At 47.7% G+C, this 26,285-nt stretch overlaps 1 protein-coding gene across 1 annotated transcript in view; it reads left to right on the top strand.

The window, feature by feature from the left end:
* The first annotated feature begins 1,314 nt into the window (after nt 1-1,314).
* Nucleotides 1,315-26,285, top strand: part of LOC137439183 (uncharacterized) — a 320,724-nt gene continuing 295,753 nt past the window's right edge. The window contains exons 1-2 of the mRNA XM_078767715.1: nt 1,315-1,469; nt 4,176-4,460. Coding sequence (XP_078623841.1) covers nt 1,377-1,469; nt 4,176-4,460 — 378 coding nt within the window. The 5' untranslated portion in view covers nt 1,315-1,376. The remainder of the gene's footprint in view (nt 1,470-4,175; nt 4,461-26,285) is intronic.

The following is a 26,285-nucleotide window of genomic DNA, read 5'->3' as shown; positions in this document are numbered from 1 at the left end:
AGGAACAGGTGTATGGAATAAATGGTTGTGTGGAAGACATGGAGTGTGGAATATATGGAGTATTGGAATGGATGGTCGTGGAGTGGGTATGGTGGAAATTGTGGAGTGGAGTGGAGTGGATGGTGCGAAGGTGTGAATGGGGGAAGGATGGACCCCCATCACGGATACCCGGGGCGGGTAGTGTAAGTGTTAGGTAGAGGGTACAGGTAAATTGTGGTTGGATATTGGCATCTGTGGTGCGGGTGGCAGAATGGTATTTGGATGGGTGCATTAGTGTTGTGGAAATGGCTGGGCGTGTAGCCTGTTAGTGTGTGTAGTTGGTTTGGGCACTCCACCACTGTGAGGATGTCGGCCAGGTGAGGCCGCAGGTGGGCTCTAGGAGCCGGTAGAGTTGTTGTGGATGGGGCCCGAGGATCCGGAGGATGGACCCGGGTAGCCCAGTGCCAGAGGGCACCAAGGGGTGACAGAGCCAGGAGGGGCCTTCCCCAGTTAGATAGGTTAGGGTGAGGAGCTAGGTAAGCTCGGGTGGCAACTGCAGTGGTGGAGGTGTGCAGGTGGGTAGACCTGCTGGGAGAGCTACACGTCACAGCCCAGAAATTGTGCAAGGGCACCGGGAGATGAATCGGGGGAGTGAGACCCCAAATTGAGAAGCACCACAGCTTGGGCAATGGGAATTGGTTATTACAACCCATAGTGTAAGTTGGCCAATGGATTGGCAGGGAAAGACCCCGGGTCGTGTAACGTGTATTAAAGTCATTTATAGGATAGTTAGGATGAAGGATCTCCTCGCACCATCTGCATCCACTCACCTGAGGTGACAGGTACCTCCACACCATGCCAGGTTTTGATTATTTTTTATGTGCAAATGTTTTGGATTGTGAGACGCATCATGACGTGGGTGTGACATTGTGCTTTGTGTCCCATCTCTTCCTCCTTATGAGGATTGATGATGAATTGATGATGGCAAATTTTGGATAGTGGGGGAGTGAAGACGAATTTGGTATAAGCTATAAGGGAAATAAGGGGAAGACGTGACGGTAGCGACGGATCGGTAAAGGTGTAGATTTTTGTACATATGGGGTAAGGGCAAGGGTAGTGTAGGTGACAGGGGGGTGACGTACGGTAGGGATGAGCTTTCTCACTTCGCTCTCCGTACGCATTTCGCCCTGCATTGCCTTATTGATGTGTACCCTTGTGAACTTACCCCTCGCTCATTTGTCTCTTTTGTCTCCCACATGACCTGTGCGCCATTGGGCGCCGAGGGGAGCGTGCGTGAGTCCTCCATTGTGCGCCCGGAATTCCCAGAACCAGCTGTCTGCATCGATGCACCACATTATGGACCACATGCCTGTGGCCGAGCACCACGTGTGGACCCCATGGGTTGGGGCATGGCCCCTCTGCTGGAACCGGCCATGAGGGCCCGAAATCTTGCTGGCGGACCTTGGCCACAGGGCACCGATGCCCCACAGGTGAACCACACTAGTCGGCCCTGTGGGCCATAAATAAAATAAAATAAAAAGGACACATTGGGTGCATTTTTCAGTTCAAATAGGCCGCCAGTAAGAAAATGAAAGAAAGACAACATCTGGAAGACAATAATAATAACCAGCAGAGGGAGCCGAAGAGCAAGAGACCACCTGCAGGGTTAGGGGTTGTTGATTTATTTTTTATTGTTGAACATTGATGAAAAGTGATGACTGCACCGATTGGTGCTTGGGGGTGTATTGGTGCGTTTTTGGGTGCTTTCATGGTGCATTGATGCAGAGCAGACTGTCTCCCCCCCAGAAAGAACAATTACAGGTCCTGGGTTAGTTTTGTAAATAAAAGCAGAGTCATTGTAAATAATGCTCCCCACCGTCAGTGTGTAGTTTGAAGACCATTCCGCAATTCGGTTAACTGTGGGCGTAAGTCTGTTAGGCAGGGTGCAATGGAGCAGCGGGACACATTTATTTATGTTTTAAAAACTGTCGCACTCAGGATCAGGTTAAAAGTAGAGGGAACTACACCTACGTGTCACACTAAATAAAAGTTGTAGGCCCGGGACGTGCCTAAGAGGAGGAGGGTGCAGTGTTGCAGATATGAGGACTGTATTTTTTTTGATTGTGCTTTATTTTTAATATTGGTTATTCTGCGCCTCCTGCCTCCGGAGCTGTGTAAAGGTCAAAGGGCGTCCCATAATTAGTCCATAGAGCACCCACACCACAGCTAATCATAGAATACCCCTGTTCGATAGCTTATATCTTATTATGCGTTTTAGGGTAAGGCTGTGTCTCCCATTAATTGAAATACTCCATTGCACCAGTGAAAGAGATAGATTCCCTTCATTCCCATTCCCAAAGCCTCCATTCCCCCTTTCGTCGATTGGAAACTACCTCCGCTCCAACAATTGCCACCATTGGCCACGAGGCAGGGTTGGGGAAGAAAGGCGGGTCCCCACCTCGTCATAGAGGGGAGGAGTGAGTCAGCCCCACTCAACCAACCACGAACAAGGGGTTGGACTTGGAAAGGGTGTGGAAAGAAGCATCGAGGAGGTTCGCGAAGGTTGAGGGGTGGGGCCTATATAACCCACGGCAGGGCGTTTCCAAGCGGCGGAGATGAGATGAGCTTTTACCGAAACTGTGAGAGAAGTCCAGAGTTGAGCTGCAGATCGAGCCACAGCAACTGCATTTTACTGCAGCTGGAGCCACCGCAACTGCAGCCACAGCAGCGTGAGGCCTGGACGGCAGTTTGGAGCAGGGCCGCGAAGGGGCGGCGGCGGCCCAACGAGTCGATCGGGGCAGGACCAGTTGGACCTCCCTATCCCGCCAACCATCCATCTCCCGCCCGTCCTATCATCATTCCCCGTGTAAGTGTGCTCGTCGTCTGTCTTTTGTCTTGTCCCTGGGTAGTAACAATAAGTCTGTATAAGCTAGTATTTTCACTGTGTCACCTGCGTCTCATGTGCTTGTAAATAAACGTGACTGCTGTCTTTTTGCTTATGTGTGTAAATAGTAAATAAATTTAGTAGTATTTCCAAACCTTTCTTTGCCTTCGTTTTCCTCTTTGCATTCGGTCGCTTTAGAGTTTTCCCGATTGAATAGCGGTGGCGCGATCCGGCCAAAGTTTGGGGCAAATCGGGTATTAGTCGGGGAATAACTGTTCGGTCGCGGTAATACACCACCGCTCGGTCAACATAACATCTTAACCGCGTCCGTAACAATATATATATATATATATATATATATATATATATATATATATATATATATATATATATATATATGCTATATATATATATATATATATATATATGCTATATATATATATATATATATATATATGCTATATATATATATATATATATATATATATATATATATATATATATATATATATATATACACGCACGCGCACACACTCCGGTCGAAGTATAAGATAATTTGGAAAGATATAAAAAGTGAACAAAGTGAAGGCAATGAGCACGTAATGGCAAACATGAAGCTATTTACAAGGTTGTGTTGCAAATAGACTTTTGTGAAGATTAGTCGTGCATGTTATCGTGGTAGTCGTGCATGTTATCGTGATAGTCATGCATGTTCTCGTGATAGTCGTGCATGTTATCGTGATAGTCGTGCATGTTATCGTGATAGTCGTGCATGTTTTCGTGATGGTCGTGCATATTCTCGTGATGGTCGTGCATGTTCTCGTGATAGTCGTGCATGTTCTCGTGATAGTCGTGCATGTTATCGTGATAGTCGTGCATGTTATCGTGATAGTCGTGCATGTTATCGTGATAGTCGGACATGTTATCGTGATATTCTTGTGCCACATGTATCATCTTTTTCTATTTTTACTCCGCCATTACGTTCATCCTTACAGAAGAGCTAAATGACAAATATGATGGTTTCTCAACATGATACAAGTTGACCCTCTTAAAAAGTCAATACTTTGGAAGAAAACTGCATTTACCTGAAAACTGTATTTACCTGAAAAGTGTATTTACCTGAAAACTGTATTTACCTGAAAACTGTATTTACCTGAAAACTGTATTTACCTGAAAACTGTATTTACCTGAAAACTGTATTTACCTGAAAACTGTATTTGACTTTGAGTATCGTTATCCAAGATTTTTTGTTACTTGCTTTTAATGTTTTTTTTCTCCCTATACCCAACACCATTGTCCTTTTTCTCCGTAGTTTCAGAATCAACCTCTGACCTCTCTCCACCATGCTCTGATTTTACCAGTCGTCATGCCTGTGCAAGCTCCCCAATGGACAGAGTTCCTCTCATGCCCCATTTGTTGCCATGAATTTGACGAGGTCATTCGTCAACCCGTAAGCCTCGGCTGTGGCCACACGGCATGCAAGACATGCCTCGGGAAGCTCCATCGCAAGGCATGCCCCTTTGATCAGACACCCATACTCACCGACATCGATGCACTTCCTGTCAATTTCGCATTACTACAGCTGCTTGGTGCACAGGTATGTAGTTGGCAGCAGTGAATAAAAGTAAAAATATGAATCATTGTCATTTGCTTCTCTTCGCTCTTGCAATGCCCATCCCTCAATTTATTTTTCTAATTGCGGATGTTGTGCAAAGATCTCTTGAGGAGAGAAATATACACACAAACAGCGAAGCTATGAGTGCAGACTGTTGTAATGAAACGCGGATTGCATCCCCACTGTACAACTGGAACCAAACATACTGTCACATCAGAGGTCCGGCCAACGCAGACCCTTTGGACCATGGGAGGGGGGGGGGGGGGGGAGAGGGGGGGGGTATATATATATATATATATATACACACAGGGTTGGCCATAGAGATGGAATATATTTTTTTCAACAAATTTTCATCGCATCATTATTTCAATCTAAATTACCATTGGCATTTATGGTGCATATAACCACTTTTCTTTATTATTCTGTCTCTTACGCACATTTGACAGTGATTTTTATTAATTATCAGTCCTAATTGGTTGGTGTCTTGAGCGTAAAACGACAATGACGACAATAGACAGTAAATTAAGGATCATGACACATTTCTTTTTAATCTCTGTCAGTTTTCCAGATAACATTTTTTGGGGTGATTTCATGGATCAATTTGCATCACAGTAGAGTCCTTGTTGTTACTCAGTCACTAATAGCGGGTATGTCCACCCCTGGCACGAATCAGGGCGTGCAGACGTCGTGGCATGCTGTCCACTATCTTGTTGACGACGTCAACAGGCATAGCATCCCATTCTTCCCTCAGAGCGTCGGCCAACTCCTGCAAAGTTTGAGGAATAACATCTCTGTCGTTGATGGCTCGGCCTAGGGCATCCCAAGCATGCTCTATGGGGTTCATATCCGGCGAGCAAGCTGGCCATGGCAACTGCTCCATGCCCTCTGCCTCAAGGAATTCCCTTAATGCAGCGGCCCTGTGCGGTCTAGCGTTGTCGTCCTGCAGTCGGAAATTGTGTCCATACACTCGTCTTGCATGTGGAAGGCAGTGGTACTCCAAGATATCCCGGTACACGACGGCGTTGACGTTTCTGTCCGGAACCACCAGTGGCGTTTTCCCTCCATAATGGATGCCGCCCATATCATCACTGAGCCGCCACCACCTTGAGTCGTCTCGTGGATGCAGTCATCACGAAGGTTCTACCCGGGTAATCGACGAACTCGTTGTCTCCCATCTGTATGGTCAAGGATGTCGCGGCTCTCGTCCGTGAAGACAACATGTCGCCAGTGTCCAGGATGAAGCCTTCTGTGCTCCCTAGCCCAGCGAAGACGAGCAACTCTGTGGCGAACAGCCAGGCGTGGACATTTAGTCAACCGTCGTGCTCGGTAACCATGTTGGAGCAATCTCCGATTAACGGTTGACCGGGAAACGTGGATCCCATGATGTCTCCTCCACAAGCGACGAAGACGACTCGTCGGCATTTTCCGGTTTCTGCGGCAGAGATTCAACAGTTGGCGATCATCTCGTCTCGTGGTTAATCTTGGACGTCCTGGAGGTTTCCGCGGCCGCACATTCCGCCTCACGTTGACGTTTCAGGATCTTACAGACTGTACTCTGTGATATCCTGACGACATCTGCGATATCACTCTGTTTGTAGCCCTCCTGCCGCAGTGCTACCACTCTCTCGCGTATTGCTGGTTCCGTTGGACCAGGCATAGCCCAGGGAACGTCTCCACCGATTTTTCTTGCAAACGGTACAAGGAACTCGAAAAAAAAACCAGCCTCGTTTAACACAGTGTTGAATCAGGGAAAGGGACAGAATATCACATGCATGGGCTTTTGTAGTCCCGAACAAAAAAATTATTACGTAATACACATTTTTTCAATGTTATCATATCACCTGTGTAATGGGGAAACGTTATGTAATCACTCAATTACCCTTTTGTTTACACGTAGACTGTCAAATACCAAAGAAACTGTGGAATCATGTCAAAAATATTTTATTCCATCTTTATGGCCAACAGTGTGTGTATATATATATATATATATATATATATATATAGATAGATAATGGTATCTGTAATCTGGTTCTCCAACCTAATGAGCGGACAACATGACGTCATCGCCATGCATGTCCGCATTGCCTGCAAAGCTCCAGAGGAACCATCTAGCAGTGCGTCATTACAGATTATAAATTCAGATACTTCAGATTCAGATTCAGATAATTCAGTCGCATAGTGACTGATATATATATATATATACATATATATATATATATATATATATATATATATATATATATCCAAAGTCTATATATATATAGACTATATATATATAGACTATATATATATATAGTCTATATATATATATAGTCTATATATATATATAGTCTATATATTTATATAGTCTATATATATATATAGTCTATATATATATATAGTCTATATATATATATAGTCTATATATATATATAGTCTATATATATATATAGTCTATATATATATATAGTCTATATATATATATAGTCTATATATATATATAGTCTATATATATATATATATATATATATATAGTCTATATATATATATATATATATATATATATATATATATATATATATATATATATTGTTACGGACACGGCTAAAGATGTTGCTTGACCGAGCGGAATGGCCGCCGTGTTCGCACAGTTTACCCGATTACCCCCAACTCACCCGATTCCACTCGAACGTTGGCCAAGTCGCGCTACGCTAAATCAATGATGGAAAGGACACAACGACTGGGATAGATGAAACGACGCAAGGGGTACAGTTCTCAAGACTTCCGGAGGAGGATATAATTAGTGGTGGAGAAAAGGGGTAGATTACAAGGTAGAGTGAGGTAAAAGACACAGAAGAGATAGGCACTTAAATACACTCTTATTTTATCCCAGACAGACCACAGACAAACGGGACAAGGCTGACTTACACAGGGATTGATGGCAGGGAAGGACAGGTAGTCGATAGCACAAGGTGCACCTTGGCTCAGGGACAGGATAAAGCGCGGTCCAGTCCAGAGATGCGGGGAGGTGTCACAGCGCTCGGAGGTGGCGTCCTTCTCTCTCCAAGCTCAGCGCGCATCTGACCTCACCTCCCTCTTTTTGCGCATGCTCAGCGGGGAGTCACACGCCCTCGGCTGGTTGGCTCCGCCCCAGATGGGACCGGTCCGCCGCTCCCATTGGGTGCGGGGGTTACCGGGCTCCGCCCTTGACGAGGAGCTGACAGCGAGCCCCTACGTGGTAACCCCGTCGAGCACATGTTCGATGGCGGCTCGTTGGAAAGGCCTGGTGCCCTCCCAACACACCTTACCAACCAAGCCGGAGTGAGGACGCGCACTCCCCGCGCCGCCGCCGTTGTTGTTGTTGTTGTTGTTGCTGAACCGTGAGGAAGAGCTGCGGGGAGGTATTGGGAGGTCCTAAACTTCCTAACGGTGCCATACAATCACATTCTGGTGCAACGAAGAGTCAGAATTAATGGAAACGAGTCCTTAACTGACATAGACTAAGAATAACTAGGAAGATGTCCTATAGTTGTCTTACATGAGATGCGGTGAACCTGGGTGCGACATTTAATGGGGGAAATAGGGGAAGGTCGGGTCTACAGAGTGTTGTTTACAGAAAATGGGACTAGGGAATGGGGGATTGGGGATAGTTGGGAAGTATTGAGGAAATAGGGGAATATTTACAATCGGATATGGATGGATGTAAATCCCATATCCGCAACATTGCACCCTTCTCTACCTCGGGGCGGCCCGACCCGATAAATTTTTACCTACTTTAGTGTGGCACTCAGATGTAGTTCCCTCTACTATTAACAACCCTGAGTGCGACAGTTTTACAGATGTTCACAAATGAGTAAATATGTCCCCCTGCGACGTTGCACCCTTCTCCTAACAGAAACACACCCACAGGATAACCGAATCGCGGAAAGCATCCTCAAACTAAACATACAGCCGGTAGGGAGCATCATTTATACAACACTACACTGATATTTACACTACGATCCAGGACCTGTTCTTTGAGGAACACATGCAGATGTTATGCATAGAGAGAGCACGCATGCCAGCATCGATACACCAACCCACGAGTGCCCTGTGGCCCTACGGCCTTTAATAATGTGCAGAGCACCCCGTCCAAGCACCAAAAGCACCACCCCATACACACAGTCAGCACCATCCGGTGCACCAATAAAGTGTTCATAGTCACCGGTGGTGTCGCAGCCGGCCGATGTTCTGCCGCTGGTCTTGCCTTCATGGAGTGCACTTGGCCTTCTGGCTTCTTTAGAAATAAAGAAAGGCGCCAACCGCATCCATTTCTGAATTGTGGCCGTCAGGGGGCCAACTAAAAGTGGTTCACCTGTATGGCATAGGTGCCACGTTGACCCAGAGGTCCATCAACGGGTGGTGCTTGCCCGCAAAAGAACTGCGGTCCATTGTGGGCGGCCACAAAAATTGCGGTCCATATGGTGTATCGATCCAGGCAGCAAGCCGCGGAAGTGCAGGCCCACAACTGCGGAGCCAGCACCTCTCTCTCCTCTCTCTCTGCCCCAAAGCCAGATCCTCGGAGGTGGGAGACAAAAGAAGACAAGTGAGTAAGGTGGTAAGGGCGCAAAAGTGCATGCAATATAAGGTAATGCACACTGGGGGCACATGGGAACCAGGTGAGACAGGTACGTTCCTACCGTATGCCCCCCCCCCCCACCAGGTAACCTACATTGCCCCTCCCTTACCCCTTACTGTATCCACAAAACACAACACTACCCATAAACATCTACTTTACACATCAACAAACGTCCCTACTGTCTTCCCCGTTCCTCCCATAAACCAAATTCGTCTTCTCTCCCTCCTAACCAATCAAATTTGCCATTTCCAACTCTCATCAAAATTTGCCATCTCCAACTCAACATCAAAATTTGCCATCACCAATTCATCATCAGTCCCTCCTAAGGAGGGAGAGATGGAATCACCCCAATGTCTTATCCACGTCGTGATGCGTCTCACAAATCCAAACAGCAATTCTCACTTCCTGCAACACAAAACAAAGAAAACACAGGTGTGGAGTCATAATCCTCACCTCAGGTAAGTGGCTGCGTATGGTGCGACAGGTTCATCAATCCTAACTATTTCCTAAATAACATTAACACACTTTACACTACCCGGGGTCTTTCCCTGCCAATCCATTGGCCAACTTACTCTATGGGTTCTAAAAACCAATTCCCATTGACCAAACTGTGGTGCTTCTCAATTTGGGGTCTCACTCCCCCGATTCATCTCCCGGTGCCCTCGCACAATTTCTGGGCTGTGACGTGTAGCTCTCCCAGCAGGTCTACCCACCTGCACACCTCCACCACTGTAGTTGCCACCCGAGCTTACCTGCTCCTTACCTAACCTATCTAATTTGGGAAGGCCCCTCCTGGCTCTGTCACCCCACTCGGTGCCCTCTGGCACTGGGCTACCCGGGTCCGTCCTCCAGATCCTCGGGCCCCATCCACAACTACCGGCTCCCAGAGCTCACCTGCGGCCTCACCTGGCCGACATCCTCACAGTGGTGGAGTGCCCAAACCAACTACACACACTAACAGGCTACACGCCCAGCCATTTCCACCACACTGATGCACCCATCCAAATACCATTCTTCCACCCGCACCACAGATGCCAATATCCAACCACAATTTACCTATACCCTCTACCTAACACTTACACTACCCGCCCCGGGTACTCGTGAAAGGGGTCCACTCTTCCCCCATCCACACCTTCGCACCATGCACACCACTCCGTACCACTTACTCCAACTCTCTCCACACCACTCATTCCAATACTCCATGTATTCCACACACCTGTACTTGCACACCTGTGCTCTCATACTTGGTGCCGCCTGCACCCTTCTCTCCCCCAAGCGCATTCGCGCTGATCCACAACACTCACTACTCATACACTGCTCCACACACCTGTTCAGTTCTCACACAGCATCATCTCATCTAACTACTCCCCTCTGAAACTTGCGCTTCCCCGTCGTCCCTTTAAACTATTGCGCTCCCTCGTCATTATCATCCACTCTAATCTACCTGCGTCCCCACTACAGGTATCCTTGTCACTAACTAATCTTAACGTTACCTAATGTCATCTTCTAGGGCCCTACACACAATATCCTAACCCACCCGGGCTAGTTTTCACTGCCATACACCCCATAAGTCTATAGCGCATTTGCCCCCCACCGTTTGTGAGGGATGACAGAGTTGCCATCCCACCACATCGGGCATCTCCCACTACCAATTTTGCACATCAAATTTCAACAAATCAAAAATTTGCCAATCACTACCCATCATCTGCCAATCATTACTGCCAATCCTTTGCCAATCATCAAATTTTGTTTTTCTAATTTCGGGGCCAAAACACTATCCTCGTCATTACAGTCTACTTACTAATGCCTCTCGGTGCGCCAATTAACTTCTAAAGCTCGGCTTCGTACAGCCAAGCCATGAATGCGGGTTGTTTGGTGCCAGCGGCTGGATACGTCCCGCATTCGGTGCAGGGAAGGAGGTTTACCCGGGCCGAGGTCCCACGCACCATCTCGGCACGGAGCCATCCCATGGCCCGACCTCGACCTGCCGGAATGCCTCAACAAAAAGTGGTCGCCATGACGACCCTTCCTATCGGGCTGCCAGCTCCGCCTAGTGGAGCACGGACGCGGCCGTTCAAAGCGAGGCCCAGCGTGGATCGCGTACGGCGGTCCTTTCGAACCCGCCGTGGCTCGGATCCCCGCTGGTTCTCGCGGCACGCGAAGCCCGGCACGCACCGAGGGCCCGATTCGGCTATAAGTCGCTCTAACCGCTAACCCGGTTACCGTCGATGCCTCACCTGCATGCTTACACGCATACGCTACCCCTTTCTTGCCCATACATCCAGCTGTTCCCATGCTCCTCGTCGTACCTTCTCTAACACACCCAGGTACACTCATTCCACTGACAGCCTTGGTCACACACCTGACCACCGAACACTTTGGCACACATTCGTTGGTCGCACACCTCACCAACACACCTCTTCGCACCCCTTCCTCGGTCACCTCCTCTGTGACAATCACAGGTGTGCTTTCACTCGCACACCCAACCACGTGCCTCACGACCAACTCAAGTGTGCATTCCCACACACGCTCTACCATTCCAGGTGTGCATCCTTCCATTCCAGGTGTACATCCTCGCTCACCTGTCACAACCAACTCACGCTCCGTGTCACTCTTACTACTCTCACCTCCACTCTTGACAGCGCACTCACCCTTACTCTCGACAGCGCACTCTTTCCTCATGCACCCGTCCGTTACACACCTTTCTAGCGCACACTCTCCCGTTACACCCTCTGTAACACTCACCACAGGTGTACACTCTTCCTTACTTTTGACAGCGCACTCTTTCCCCATGCACCCCAGAGTCGGACTTTCTCGCACACCTCCTTTTTCGCACACCAGACCTGTCGCACACTTCACCAACGGCCTCTCACGAACACCCGGGTCCATCTCGACCCCCAAGCTTATTAAATCACCTGGCGCATCATACGCACGACCATATTGGTCACCACTTACACCGGGTCCTCTTTCTCTTCGCTTCTCCTCCATCACCTGCGAATCCCTCATCTGGTTAATGAGCACATCATCACGATCCGAACACAGACTTTGGACCAATTCTTTTACTTCCTCCTTTATCTCTTTCTTATCCTCTCTCCGTCGCTTCTTAATTTCGCTCACCCCTTCTTCCACTTCTTCTAATTTCTGCTTCACCTCCTTCATCTCCTCGTGCGCCCCCTTAAGTTCTTCCTCTAACTCCACCTTATTTTTTTCTATGTGCTCCCGCACCTCCCGCTCTTTAACCTCCATCACCTCTACCACCTTGTTCATTTTCCTCGTCAGGTCCTCATGTACCGTCTGACACTCTTTTTTAATTACCCCTACGTCCTTTTTCATCTCCTTCTGTGTCGATTTTAAACCCTCTATTACCGCTGTGTTCTTCTTTACCTGGTCCCCCAACTCCTTTTGTCCCACTGTCAGTTGTTCTACTCCCAGCGTCAACTCCTCTATACCACCTTGCAATTTTACAGTCCCCTTTCTCACCTCCTTCTCCATGTGCTCCTTACAGTGCCTCACCTCCTCGCGCACTCCTCCGACCTCCTCACTCACACCTCTTCTGATCTCCTCTCCCATCACTTGCATCTCCTGCCCAGATGCCACCCTCATCTGCTCCATTTCCTCCCTGTGAGCATCCAATTTAGTTTCTACCCCCATTCTGACCCCCTCTATCTGCTGCCCCATTTTTTTAACTTCCCTTTCCGCTTGGTCCCTCATGTCCCTCAATTTGCCTTCCATACTGTTTTCTAACCCCTCTAACCCATTTTTCATCCCTTCCATTTGATTCTCTTGAGCGGCCATTCTGTTTTCTACCCCCGTTAACCCATTCTTTACCTCTTGTATCCCATTGTCTAACCCCTCACCGGTACCCCTCGCTTCGTCCCTCATTACCCCCATTTGGCCCTCCAATCGCTCACCCTGAGCATCCATCCGGTTCCCCATTACCCCCATTTGGCCCTCCAATCGCTCACCCAATCGCTCACTATCAGCCCTCATCTCGTCCTTCTGCAGGTTGAGGGACGCCTGCATTTGTACCATAAATTGCTCCATGAGGGCCTGCATTTGGGCCATCCCTCCCACTTGTGCAGCGGGTGCGGCCGCCGTAGCCATGTGCGAGGCGCCATTTTGCGCGCCCGCAACCTCGTGCGCGAGGACGCCATTTTGCGAACCTGCCGCCCTCACTGCTTCGCTCTCCTCTTGTCCCTCAATTTGGTCCTGGATCGACCCTGCCTCACTCTCCTCTACCGGAACCCAGCCGTCTTGATCTGCCATAGCGCGACTTTCAAAATTCGGGTTTTTATTTTAAAACAAAACAAATTTCACCGTTAATAATTTCGAGCGCGTGAAGCGCGCTTCGGGTCCAATCTCACTTCCTGACACCAATTGTTACGGACACGGCTAAAGATGTTGCTTGACCGAGCGGAATGGCCGCCGTGTTCGCACAGTTTACCCGATTACCCCCAACTCACCCGATTCCACTCGAACGTTGGCCAAATCGCGCTACGCTAAATCAATGATGGAAAGGACACAACGACTGGGATAGATGAAACGACGCAAGGGGTACAGTTCTCAAGACCTCCGGAGGAGGATATAATTAGTGGTGGAGAAAAGGGGTAGATTACAAGGTAGAGTGAGGTAAAAGACACAGAAGAGATAAGCACTTAAATACACTCTTATTTTATCCCAGACAGACCACAGACAAACGGGACAAGGCTGACTTACACAGGGATTGATGGCAGGGAAGGACAGGTAGTCGATAGCACAAGGTGCACCTTGGCTCAGGGACAGGATAAAGCGCGGTCCAGTCCAGAGATGCGGGGAGGTGTCACAGCGCTCGGAGGTGGCGTCCTTCTCTCTCCAAGCTCAGCGCGCATCTGACCTCACCTCCCTCTTTTTGCGCATGCTCAGCGGGGAGTCACACGCCCTCGGCTTTTTGGCTCCGCCCCAGATGGGACCGGTCCGCCGCTCCCATTGGGTGCGGGGGTTACCGGGCTCCGCCCTTGACGAGGAGCTGACAGCGAGCCCCTACGTGGTAACCCCATCGAGCACATGTTCGATGGCGGCTCGTTGGAAAGGCCTGGTGCCCTCCCAACACCCCTTACCAACCAAGCCGGAGTGAGGACGCGCACTCCCCGCGCCGCCGCCGTTGTTGTTGTTGTTGTTGTTGTTGCTGAACCGTGAGGAAGAGCTGCGGGGAGGTATTGGGAGGTCCTAAACTTCCTAACGGTGCCATACAATCACATTCTGGTACAACGAAGAGTCAGAATTAATGGAAACGAGTCCTTAACTGACATAGACTAAGAATAACTAGCAAGATGTCCTATAGTTGTCTTACATGAGATGCGGTGAACCTGGGTGCGACATTTAATGGGGGAAATAGGGGAAGGTCGGGTCTACAGAGTGTTGTTTACAGAAAATGGGACTAGGGAATGGGGGATTGGGGATAGTTGGGAAGTATTGAGGAAATAGGGGAATATTTACAAGCGGATATGGATGGATGTAAATCCCATATCCACAACAATATATATATATATATATATATATATATATATATATATATATATATATATATATATATATATATAGACTATATATATATATATAGACTATATATATAGATGGACTATATATATATATATATATATATATATATATATATATATATATATATATATATATATATATATAGACTATATATATATATAGACTATATATATAGATGGACTATATATATATATGGACTATATATATATATAGATATATATATATATATACAGTGGAACCTTGACTTACGAGTTTAATTCGTTCTGTGACCGAGCTCGTAACTCAAATTGCTCGTTTCTCAAATCAAATTTCCCCATTAAAATGCATTGAAATGCTATTAATCCGTTCCAGCCCGCCAAAAACCACACCAATTTTTTTTTTAAATATACAGTATATATAAAAATATCTCGCGCTTTATATTTCACCTGTATGCAGCATACAAGTTGGCAGGATGGCCTGGACTGGAGGTACGCACACTTGACTCTAAAGTCTAAACTGTCCAGCCTGGGTTTGAATCCCGACCCAGCTATAACCTGTCATGGGTGAATCACAGGCAGGGTGATTCATCAATGTGTGTACCGCTAAACTGGGCGCCCCGTTTGCGTCCCATTAGTTGTTGGATGTTAAGGATCTCACCGTGTTTTCCACAAAGAGAAGGCGAGCTATCGCCGGCACTCTGAACAAGTTGTGGCCTGGCATGCTCTTCTCCTCTGCCGTTATATACGTCCTCCTCGGCATCTTTTTCCAGAAGAGCCCTGTCTCGTCACAGTTGAAGATTTGCTGGGGGATGTATCGTTCGGCTTCTATCAGTTCGGCAAAAGTTATAATAAAATCTTCAGCTGCCTTCACATCCGCCTCACCAAGTCGACAACACGCACACCTCGCTCATGTTTTTCGACGATTGCGTGTTTTATATCCAAGCACATCATCCTCTTCTTCTTCTCAGTTATAATAAAATCTTCAGCTGCCTTCACATCCGCCTCACCAAGTCGACAACACGCACACCTCGCTCATGTTTTTCGACGATTGCGTGTTTTATATCCAAGCACATCATCCTCTTCTTCTTCTCAGTACCGTGTTTTCCACAAAGAGAAGGCGAGCTATCGCCGGCACTCTGAACAAGTTGTGGCCTGGCATGCTCTTCTCCTCTGCCGTTATATACGTCCTCCTCGGCATCTTTTTCCAGAAGAGCCCTGTCTCGTCACAGTTGAAGATTTGCTGGGGGATGTATCGTTCGGCTTCTATCAGTTCGGCAAAAGTTATAATAAAATCTTCAGCTGCCTTCACATCCGCCTCACCAAGTCGACAACACGCACACCTCGCTCATGTTGTTCGACGATTGCGTGTTTTATAGCCAAGCTCATCATCAAGCTGGCGTAAACTCAAAATAACCAACATGCGAAAACAAAAATGCAGCGATATACGTCAGAGATACTGTACTTGCACGGCAAGATAACCACGTGACCAGAACCCACCTGGTGGCGTAAACTCAAAATAACCAACATGCGAAAACAAAAATGCAGCGATATACGTCAGAGATACTGTACTTGCACGGCAAGATAACCACGTGACCAGAACCCACCTGGTGGCGTAAACTCAAAATAACCAACATGCGAAAACAAAAATGCAGCGATATACGTCAGAGATACTGTACTTGCACGGCAAGATAACCACGTGACCAGAACCCACCTGGTGGCGTAAACTCAAAATAACCAACATGCGAAAACAAAAATGCAGCGATATACGGCAGATACTGTACTTGCACGGCAAGATAACCACGTGACCGGGTGGCGAAAGCTCGTAACTCAGATCTCGGCTCGCATCTCAAAGCAATAAACCGCCCGAGCGACGGCTCGTATCTCGAAAAACTCGTAAGTTGGGGCACTCGTAAGTCAAGGTTCCACTGTATATATATAGACTATATATATATCTATATATATATATATATATATATATATATATATAGATATATAGATAATTTTTTTTCTTTCTTGACTTGGGTTTACTTTCTTTCCTCAGTATATCAATCTGGTGAGTTTCTTTTACACTTTGGTGATTTATTTGTTAAAAGAACCATGTCACTGATTGTCTGTCGCAGCAAGAAGTCAACAACAGGATTATATCACAGGTGGCGTGGCAAAATGTATGGACAGGTGCATTTGATGATTGGCTTCACAGTCGGGTATACAAGGGTTGTAGCGTTCTGTATTAGTGGAAAACAACTGCTGCACGTCTCCAAAAGTTATTGCCGCTTCTTCTGGAGATGGTCCGTCAACTCGACAATGCTGTTTGTCATGGAGTGGTGGCTTTACGAAATTACGGCATGAAACAGCGTGCTATTGCTCGGCAGTATGGCATCACTCAAGGTCAGGTGTCAAAGATCCTGAAACGAAATGCTCAGAGGGGTGTCCCTACTCCAATACTGAGGCCAGGACGTCCCCGCAGAACCACAAGGAGGGATGATCGCCAGCTGCACCGGTTAGTCCGCAATGGCCGTACCAAGTCAGCTAATCGGCTTAGGGCTGAGTGGCAGCAACTGACAAATGTGCCTGTATCCAGAAGGCTAGTCAACCAACGACTGGTTCAAGCAGGCTATCGTGCCAGGCGTCCCCCTGAGAAAGCCACGCCTGACCAGACAACACCGCCAGCGCCGATTGCAGTGGGCCAGAGAGCACCGTTAATGGCAGCCAGGACACTGGAATCACGTGATCTTCAGTGACGAGTCTAGATTTCTGGTCTTTCGTCAAGATGGCCGTGTCCGAGTGCGCAGACAAGTGCATGAAGCCGACAACAAAGATTATATAGTGCCAAGAGTCCAAGCTGGAGGTGGTGGGGTGACCGTTTGGGCTCCTTTTCATGCAGGGGGCAAAACTGACCTGGTTGTTCTGAATGGAAACCTGAACCAGTTCAAGTACAGGGTCATTCTGGAAGAAACATTGCTTCCATTTGCTCGTGCAGCCTTTCGAGGAAACATTGTCTTCCAAGATGACAATGCACGGCCTCATCGTGCTCGCATGATCCAACACTTTCTTGCTGACCGTGGTGTAGATCATATGGAGTGGCCTGCCATGTTCCCGGGTATGAATCCGATAGAGAACTTGTGGGCAGAATTAACGCGTCAAATCGACCACTTGGACCAGCAGCCGACCTCTGTGCGTGAATTGCAGCAGGCTATTGTCACTGCATGGCAAGCGATTCCTGTCCAAACCTTGGCAAATCTCGTGAACAGCATGCCTCAACGTGTACGTGCTCTCCTGAATACTCGTGGGGGTTACACGAAGTACTGAACTGTAATTTTACTGTCCGTAATCCCAGTCGTAATTTAACTTTTGTTTTTGTGAGAAAAAAATTTGGCTAATGTGCAAGACAAAGAGATACTTCTGGAAAACGTACAGAAGTTTAACACAGTACTGTCCATGAATTGAGTTCGATATCCGTTTACATCTCTTTCAAGGATCAATTTATTTGTTTCGAAATGTCAAATGTGGTTTTTATTTCTTTTAAAGGTCACATTAACAAAATCTAGAATAATTTCAACATAATTCCAATGAACTTTTGGTTCTAAGACATCTTGAAAAGTAAGTTCACCCCCACAAAAAAAATATTCCATATTAAATGCCAAGTCTGTGTATATATATATATATATATATAGTCTATATACAGTGAACCCTCGTTTATCGCGGGGGTTACGTTCCAGAACCCCCCGCGATAAACGAAAATCCGCGAAGTAGCGACCATATATTTTTATTTATTTATATATATTTTAAAGCATTATGAACTCCCCACACTCTTATTAACCTTTCCCATACTCTTATAAACACTTCCTATACTCATAAACACTTTTTACACTCTTAAACATACGTAATTTTAACAACATATAAAATTCTAATGGGTACTCACCATTGAAGATACTGTAGCTACCCATGGGTTCCCCAAGCAAGACCAGCATCAGAATCTCCTTGCTCCAGCCGGTGACGTCACCGGCGGGGATTCCCAGCGCGAGAGTGGCTGGTCACGTGACCGCTAAAGCGTGCCGCGCTTTGCGGGTATAATCAGCTACACCTGTTGATCACGTGACCACCGATTCACCGAAGCACGCCACGCTTGAGAGGCGTGGCTTTCGGTTTCTGGTTGTGCTTTATAATGCAGCCCGATAAATGGGCTTTTCAGTGTTCCCGAGTTGGTTTTGAGAATAAATAGCTTCTCGGACGAGTTTGTGTCTTGCCCGTCATTTCGTCCGTATCAAGCAAGAGCCCCGGCTCTTCAATACTACAACTTGCGTGATGAAGATGATGATGAATTAGCTGTGCAGTACTGATGACGATGAAGGTGATGACGATGATGAATGTACTGGCGTTTTCCATACGCACGACTCTTTGTCTACCCTTCTACTGTACACTATGTACAGTATTTTATTTCTTGTAATATGTTTTAAATACTGTATTTTTCTTATTTCTTTACGTTTTTAAATTTTTTAGGCTAGAAAATGCTTATTTTACCACAAAAATATTTAAAATAATAGTATATAAAAATACATTTATACCGCAAAATCCCGCGATATAGCGAAAAATCCGCGATATAATTTTACATATACTAGCGAGAAAAAACCGCGATGTACCGAATTCGCGAAAAGTGAACCGCGATATAGCGAGGGATGACTGTATATATATATAGTCTATATATATATATATAGTCTATATATATATATAGTCTATATATATATATATATATATATATATATATATATATATATATATATATATATATGTTGTTACGGATCGCGGATTAGATGTTATGATGGGCCGAGCGGATGGTCCCCCGCGATCTAACAGTTATTCCCCGACTAGACCCCGATTCCACCCGACGTTGACCAAATCGCGCTATGCTAAATCAATGATTGGAAAGGACACAACGACTGGGATAGAGGAAACGACGCAAGGGGTACAGTTCTCAAGACCTCCGGAGGAGGATATAATTGGTGGTGGAGAAAAGGGGTAGATTACAAGGTAATGAGGTAAAGACACAGAAGAGATAGGCACTTAGACACAATCTTATCCAGCCCAGACAGACCACAGACAAACGGAACAAGACTGACTTACACAGGGATTGATGGCAGGGAAGGACAGGCAGTCGATAGCACAAGGTGCACCTTGGCTCAGGGACAGGATAAAGCGCGGTCCAGTCCAGAGATGCGGGGAGGTGTCACAGCGCTCGGAGGTGGCGTCCTTCTCTCTCCAAGCTCAGCGCGCATCTGACGTCACCTCCCTCTTTCTGCGCATGCTCAGCGGGGAGTCACACGCCCTCGGCTTGTTGGCTCCGCCCCAGATGGGATCGGTCCGCCGCTTCTATTGGGTGCGGGGGTTACCGGGCTCCGCCCTTGACGAGGAGCTGACAGCGAGCCCCTACCTGGTAACCCCGTCGAGCACATGCTCGATGGCGGCTCGTTCGAAAGGCATGGTGCACTCCCAACACCCCCTACCAACCAAGCCGGAGTGAGGACGCACACTCCCCGCGCGCCGCCGTTGTTGTTGTTGTTGTTGTTGAACCGTGAGGAAGAGCTGCGGGGAGGTATTGGGAGGTCCTAAACTTCCTAACGGTGCCATACAATCACATTCTGGTGCAACGAAGAGTCAGAATTAATGGAAACGAGTCCTTAACTGACATAGACTAAGAATAACTAGCCAGATGTCCTAGAGTTGTCTACGTGAGATGCGGTGGACCTGGATGCGACATTTAATGGGGGAAATAGGGGAAGGTCGGGTCTACAGAGTGTTGTTTACAGAAAATGGGACTAGGGAATGGGGGATTGGGGATAGTTGGGAAGTTTTGAGGAAATAGGGGAATATTTACAAGCGGATATGGATGGATCCAAATCCCATATCCGCAACAATATATATATATATATATATATATATATATATATATATATATAGTCTATATATATATATATATATATATATATATATATATATATATATATATATATATATATATATATATATATATATATATATAGTCTATATATATATATATAGTCTATATATATATATATAGTCTATATATATATATATAGTCTATATATATAGTCTATATATATAGTCTATATATATAGTCTATATATATATATATATATATATATATATATATATATATATATATATATATATATATATATATATATATAGTCTATATATATATAGTCTATATATATATATATATAGTCTATATATATATATATTGTTGCGAATATGGAATTTGGCCTCCATATCCGCTTGTAAATATTCCCCTATTTTTTCCAATACTCCCCAACTTTCCCCAGTCCCCCATTCCCTAGTCCCATTGCATGTAAATAACAATCAGTAGAGCCGACCTTCCCCTTATTCCCCCATTAAATGTCGTGCCCAGGTCCACCGCACCACACGTAGACAACTTTCGGACATCTTCCTAGTTATTCTTAATCTATGTCAGTTAAGGCCTCGTTTCCATTAATTATGACTCTTCGTTGCACCAGAATGTGATTATATGGCACCAGTAGTGAGTTTAGGACCTTCCCATACCTCCTCCCATCTTCTTCCCCAAACAACAACAATAACAACAACTACAACAACAATTACAACAACAACAGAGGGGATGGCGGCGGAGCGGGGGAGGATGCGTCCTCACACCGGCTCGATTAGCTCCAGACCATGCGCTCCACGGGGTTACCCCGAAGGGGCTGGCTGTCAGCTCCTCGTCGGGGGCGGAGCCAGTAACCCCCCCCGCACGCACCCAATGAGAAGCAACGTGCCGATTCCACGAGGCGGAGCTAACGAGCCGAGGGCGTGTCACTCCCCGCCGGATATACGCAGCCGCTTGCCGGACGTGACGTCAGATGCGCCCCCAGCTTGAGACGAGAAGACGCCACCTCGAGCGCTGAGAGACCTCCTGCATCTTTTGGGCCGCGCCATCCTGTCCCTGAGCACAAGGTGCACCTTGTGCTGGCCATCGAATACCCGCTTTCCTTGTCATCAATCCCCGTGTGAGTCAGTTTTTGTCCTGTTTCTCTGTGGTCTGTCGGGAATAATATAAGGTTGTGTCTAAGTGCCTGTCTTCCTATGATGTACCTCTCGTCCCTGTAATCTGACCTTCCGCACGAATATAACCTCCTCCGGAGGTCTTGAGAACTGAACCCCTGGTGTCGTATTGTGTCATTATAACCCAGCCGGGTGTCTTCTTTTTCCTTCATTGGTCTAGCATAGCGCGATTAGTCAACCCCGGGTGCAATCGGGGTAACTTGTACGGATACGGCGGCCATCCCGCTCGGCCCACCATACCATCAAAGTCGTATCTGTAACAATTGGTGTCGAGGAGTGGAATTCGAACCCGGGACTAAATTTATTAGGCCCAAATTTTGGGAGGGAAAATCGATTCGGAGCGCGTACTGCGCTCGACGAAATTATAACAATTGGTGTCGGGAGTGAGATTCGAGGCCCGACCAAATTTTGAAAAAAAAAAAAAAAAAAAACGAATAGAGGAAAAAAAAAATTTGGTCAAAATTTGGAGCGGCCGAAATTTGTTTTGTTTTACGAAACTCGAATTTTGCAAGTCGCGCTATGGCGGATCAAGACGGCTGGGGTCCGGTAGGGGAGAGTGAAGCAGGGTCGGTCCAGGACCAAAATGAGGGACAGGAGGAGAGCGAAGCAGTGAGGGCGGCAGGTTCGCAAAATAGCGCCGTCACGCACGAAGAAGCGGGCGCGCAAAATGGCGCCTCGCTGGTCACCGCGCCCGCGACCGTGGCAGCGCCCCTGGTGGATTCGAACCTTTTCCTCCTGCAAATGAGGGCCCTTATGGAACAAATGGTGGGAATGAGGGCTGATAGTGAGCAAATGAGGGCTGATAGTGAGCAAATGAGGGCTGATAGTGAGCGGTTGGGAAACCAAATGGGGGTAATGAGGGACGAAGCGAGGGGTACCAGTGAGAAGTTAGACAATAATTTTGAGGAGTTAGACAAGAAAATTGAGAAGTTAGACAATAATTTTGAGGAGTTAGACAACGGGATAAAAGAAGTAAAGAATGGGTTAACGGGGGTAGAAAACAGAATGGCCGCTCAAGAGAATCAGATAGAGGGAGTGAAACATGGGTTAACGGGGGTAGAAAACAGAATGGCCGCTCAAGAGAATCAAATGGAAGGGATGCAAAAAGGGTTAGAGGGGTTAGAAAACAGTATGGAAGGCAAATTGAGGGACATGAGGGACCAAGCGGAAAGGGAAGTTAAACAAATGGAGCAGCAGATAGAGGGGGTCAGAATGGGGGTAGAAACCAAACTGGATGCTCACAGGGAGGAAATGGAGCAGATGAGGGTGGCATCTGGGCAGGAGATGCAAGTGATGGGAGAGGAGATCAGAAGAGGAGTGAGTGAGGAGGTCGGAGGAGTGCGCGAGGAGGTGAGGCACTGTAAGGAGCGCATGGAGAAAGAGGTGAGAAAGGGGACTGTAAAATTGCAAGGTGGTATAGAGGAGTTGACGCTGGGAGTAGAACAACTGACAGTGGGACAAAAGGAGTTGGGGGACCAGGTAAAGAAGAACACAGCGGTAATAGAGGGTTTAAAATCGACACAGAAGGAGATGAAAAAGGACGTAGGGGTAATTAAAAAAGAGTGTCAGACGGTACATGAGGACCTGACGAGGAAAATGGACAAGGTGGTAGAGGTAATGGAGGTTAAAGAGCGGGAGGTGCGGGAGCACATAGAAAAAAATAAAGTGGAGTTAGAGGAAGAACTTAAAGGGGCGCACGAAGAGATGAAGGAGATGAAGCAAAAATTAGAAGAAGTGGAAGAAGGGGTGAGCGAAATTAAAAAGCGACGGAGAGAGGATAAGAAAGAGATAAAAGAGGAGGTAAAAGAATTGGTCCAGAGTCTGTGTTTGGATCGTGATGATGTGCTCATTAACCGGATGAGGGATTCGCAGGTGATGGAGGAGAAGCGAAGAGGAAGAGGACCCGGTGTAAGTGGTGACCAATATGGTCGTGCGTATGATGCGCCAGGGGATTTAAAAAGCTTGGGGGTTGAGATAGACCCGGGTGTTCGTGAGAGGCCGTTGGTGAAGTGTGCGACAGGTCTGGTGTGCGAAAGAGGAGGTGTGCGAGAAAGTCCGACTCTGGGGTGTGTGAGGAAAAAGTGTGTGCCAAGGAGTGAGGGTGCTGGCGAGAGTGAGTCGGTCGTAGCGCGTGTGCGAGGGGGCACATGGAAGCGCGGGGTGGTGAGTGTTACAGAGGGTGTGACGGGAGAGTGTGCGCAGGAGTGTGCGCGAGAAAGGTGTGTGACGGACAGGTGCATGAGGAAAGAGTGCGCTGTCAGAAGTAAGGAAGAGTGTCCACCTGTGGTGAGTGTTACAGAGGGTGTAATGGGAGAGTGTGCGCGAGAAAGGTGTGTGACGGACAGGTGCATGAGGAAAGAGTGCGCTGTCAGAAGTAAGGAAGAGTGTCCACCTGTGGTGAGTGTTACAGAGGGTGTAACGGGAGAGTGTGCGCGAGAAAGGTGTGTGACGGACAGGTGCACGAGGAAAGAGTGCGCTGTCAAGAGTAAGGGTGAGTGCGCTGTCAAGAATGGAGGTGAGAGTAGTGAGAGTGACATGGAGCGTGAGTTAGTTGTGACAGGTGAGCGAGGATGTACACCTGGGATGGAAGGATGCACACCTGGAATGTTAGAGCGTGAGTGGGAATGCACGCTGGAGTTGGTGGTGAGGCACGTGGTTGGGTGTGCGAATGAGAGCACACCTGTGATTGTCACAGAGGAGGTGACCGAGGAGGGGGCGCGAAGCGGTGTATTGGTGAGGTGTGCGAGCAACGAATGTGTGCCAAAGTGTTCGGTGGTCAGGTGTGTGACCAAGGCTGTGAGTGGAATGAGGGTACCTGGGTGTGTAAGGAAAGGTACGAGGAGCATGGGCACGGCTGGATGTGTGAGCAAGGAACGGGCTGCGGGGTGTAAGCGTCCAGGTGAAGCATCGACGTTACACGGGTTAGAGGTTAGAGCGACTTTTAGCCGAAGCGGGCCCTCGGTGCGTGCTGGGCCTCGCTTTGAACGGCCGCGTCCGTGCTCCACTAGGCGGAGCTGGCAGCCCGATAGAAAGGGTCGTCATGGCGACCACTTTTTGGTGAGACGTGCCGGCAGGTCGAGATCGGGACATTGGATGGCTCCACGCCGAGGTGATGCGTGGGATCTCGGCCCGGGTAAGCCCCCGTCCCTGCCCCGAATGCCGGACGCATCCAGCCGCAGGCACAAAACAACCAGCATCCATTGCTTGGCTTTACGAAGCCGGGCTTTGGACAGGAATTGGCGCACCGAGAGGCAGTAGTGAGTAGACTGGGTGATGAGGTTAGTGTTTTGGACCCAAAATTGGAGAAAAACAAAATTTGATGATTGGCAAGGGATTGGCAGTAGTGATTGGCAGATGATGGGTAGTGATTGGCAAATTTTTAATTTGTTGAAATTTGATGTGCGAAATCGGTAGTGAGAGACCCCCGATGTGGTGGGATGGCAAATCCACCATCCTTCCCATGTGGGGGGCAAATGCGCACTAGATTATGGGGTGTATGGCAGTGAAAACTAGCCCGGGTGGGTTAGGATATGGTGTGTAGGGATCTAGCGAAGATTGACATTAGGTAACGTTAAGATTAGTTAGTGACTGATACCTGTAGTGGGGACGCAGGTAGATTAGTGTGGATTATAATGACGAGGGAGCGCAATAGTTAAAGGGACGACTGGGAAGCGCAAGTTTCAGAAGGGAGTAGTTAGCTGAGATGATGCCGTGTGTGTGAGAATTGAACAGGTGTGATTGCACAGGTGTGCAACTGGACAGGTGTGTGGAGCAGTGTATGAGTAGTGAGTGTGTGGATCAGCGCGAATGCGCTTGGGGAGAGAAGGGTGCAGGTGGCACCAGGTGTGAGAGCACAGGTGTGCAGGTACAGGTGTGTGGAGAGAGTTGGAGTGAGTGGTACGGAGTGGTGTGCATGGTGCGAAGGTGTGGATGGGGGAAGAGTGGACCCCTTTCACGAGCACCCGGGGCGGGTAGTGTAAGTGTTAGGTAGAGGGTGCAGGTAAATTGTGGTTGAATATTGGCATTTGTGGTGCGGTTGCAGAATGGTGTTGTGAATGGGTGCATTAGTGTTGTGGAAATGGCTGGGCGTGTAGCCTGTTAGTGTGTGTAGTTGGTTGGGCACTCCACCACTGTGAGGATGTCGGCCAGGTGAGGCCGCAGGTGGGCTCTGGGAGCCGGTAGAGTTGTGGATGGGGCCCGAGGATCCGGAGGATGGACCCGGGTAGCCCAGTGCCAGAGAGGGCACCGAGTGGGGAGAGTGCCAGAGGGCCTTCCCCAGGTAGTTAGGTTAGGGCAAGGAGCAGGTAAGCTCGGAGGCAACTGCAGTGGTGGAGGTGTGCAGGTGGGTAGACCCACTGGGAGAGGTACACGCCGCAGCCCAGAAATTGTGCGAGGGCACCGGGAGATGAATCGGGGGAGTGAGACCCCAAATTGAAGAGCACCACAGTTTGGCCAATGGGAATTGGTTTTTAGAACCCATAGTGTAAGAGGGCCAATGGTTTGGCCGGAGAGAGACCCCGGGTAGTGTAAAGTTGTTAAAGTCATTTAGGAGATAGTTAGGATTGATGAACCTGTCGCACCATACGCAGCCACTTGCCT

Source organism: Myxine glutinosa, chromosome 13, assembly GCF_964187855.1.
Source record: "Myxine glutinosa chromosome 13, kmMyxGlut1.1, whole genome shotgun sequence".
NCBI lineage: Eukaryota > Metazoa > Chordata > Myxini > Myxiniformes > Myxinidae > Myxine > Myxine glutinosa.
This window is presented reverse-complemented; position numbering and strand designations above follow the sequence as displayed.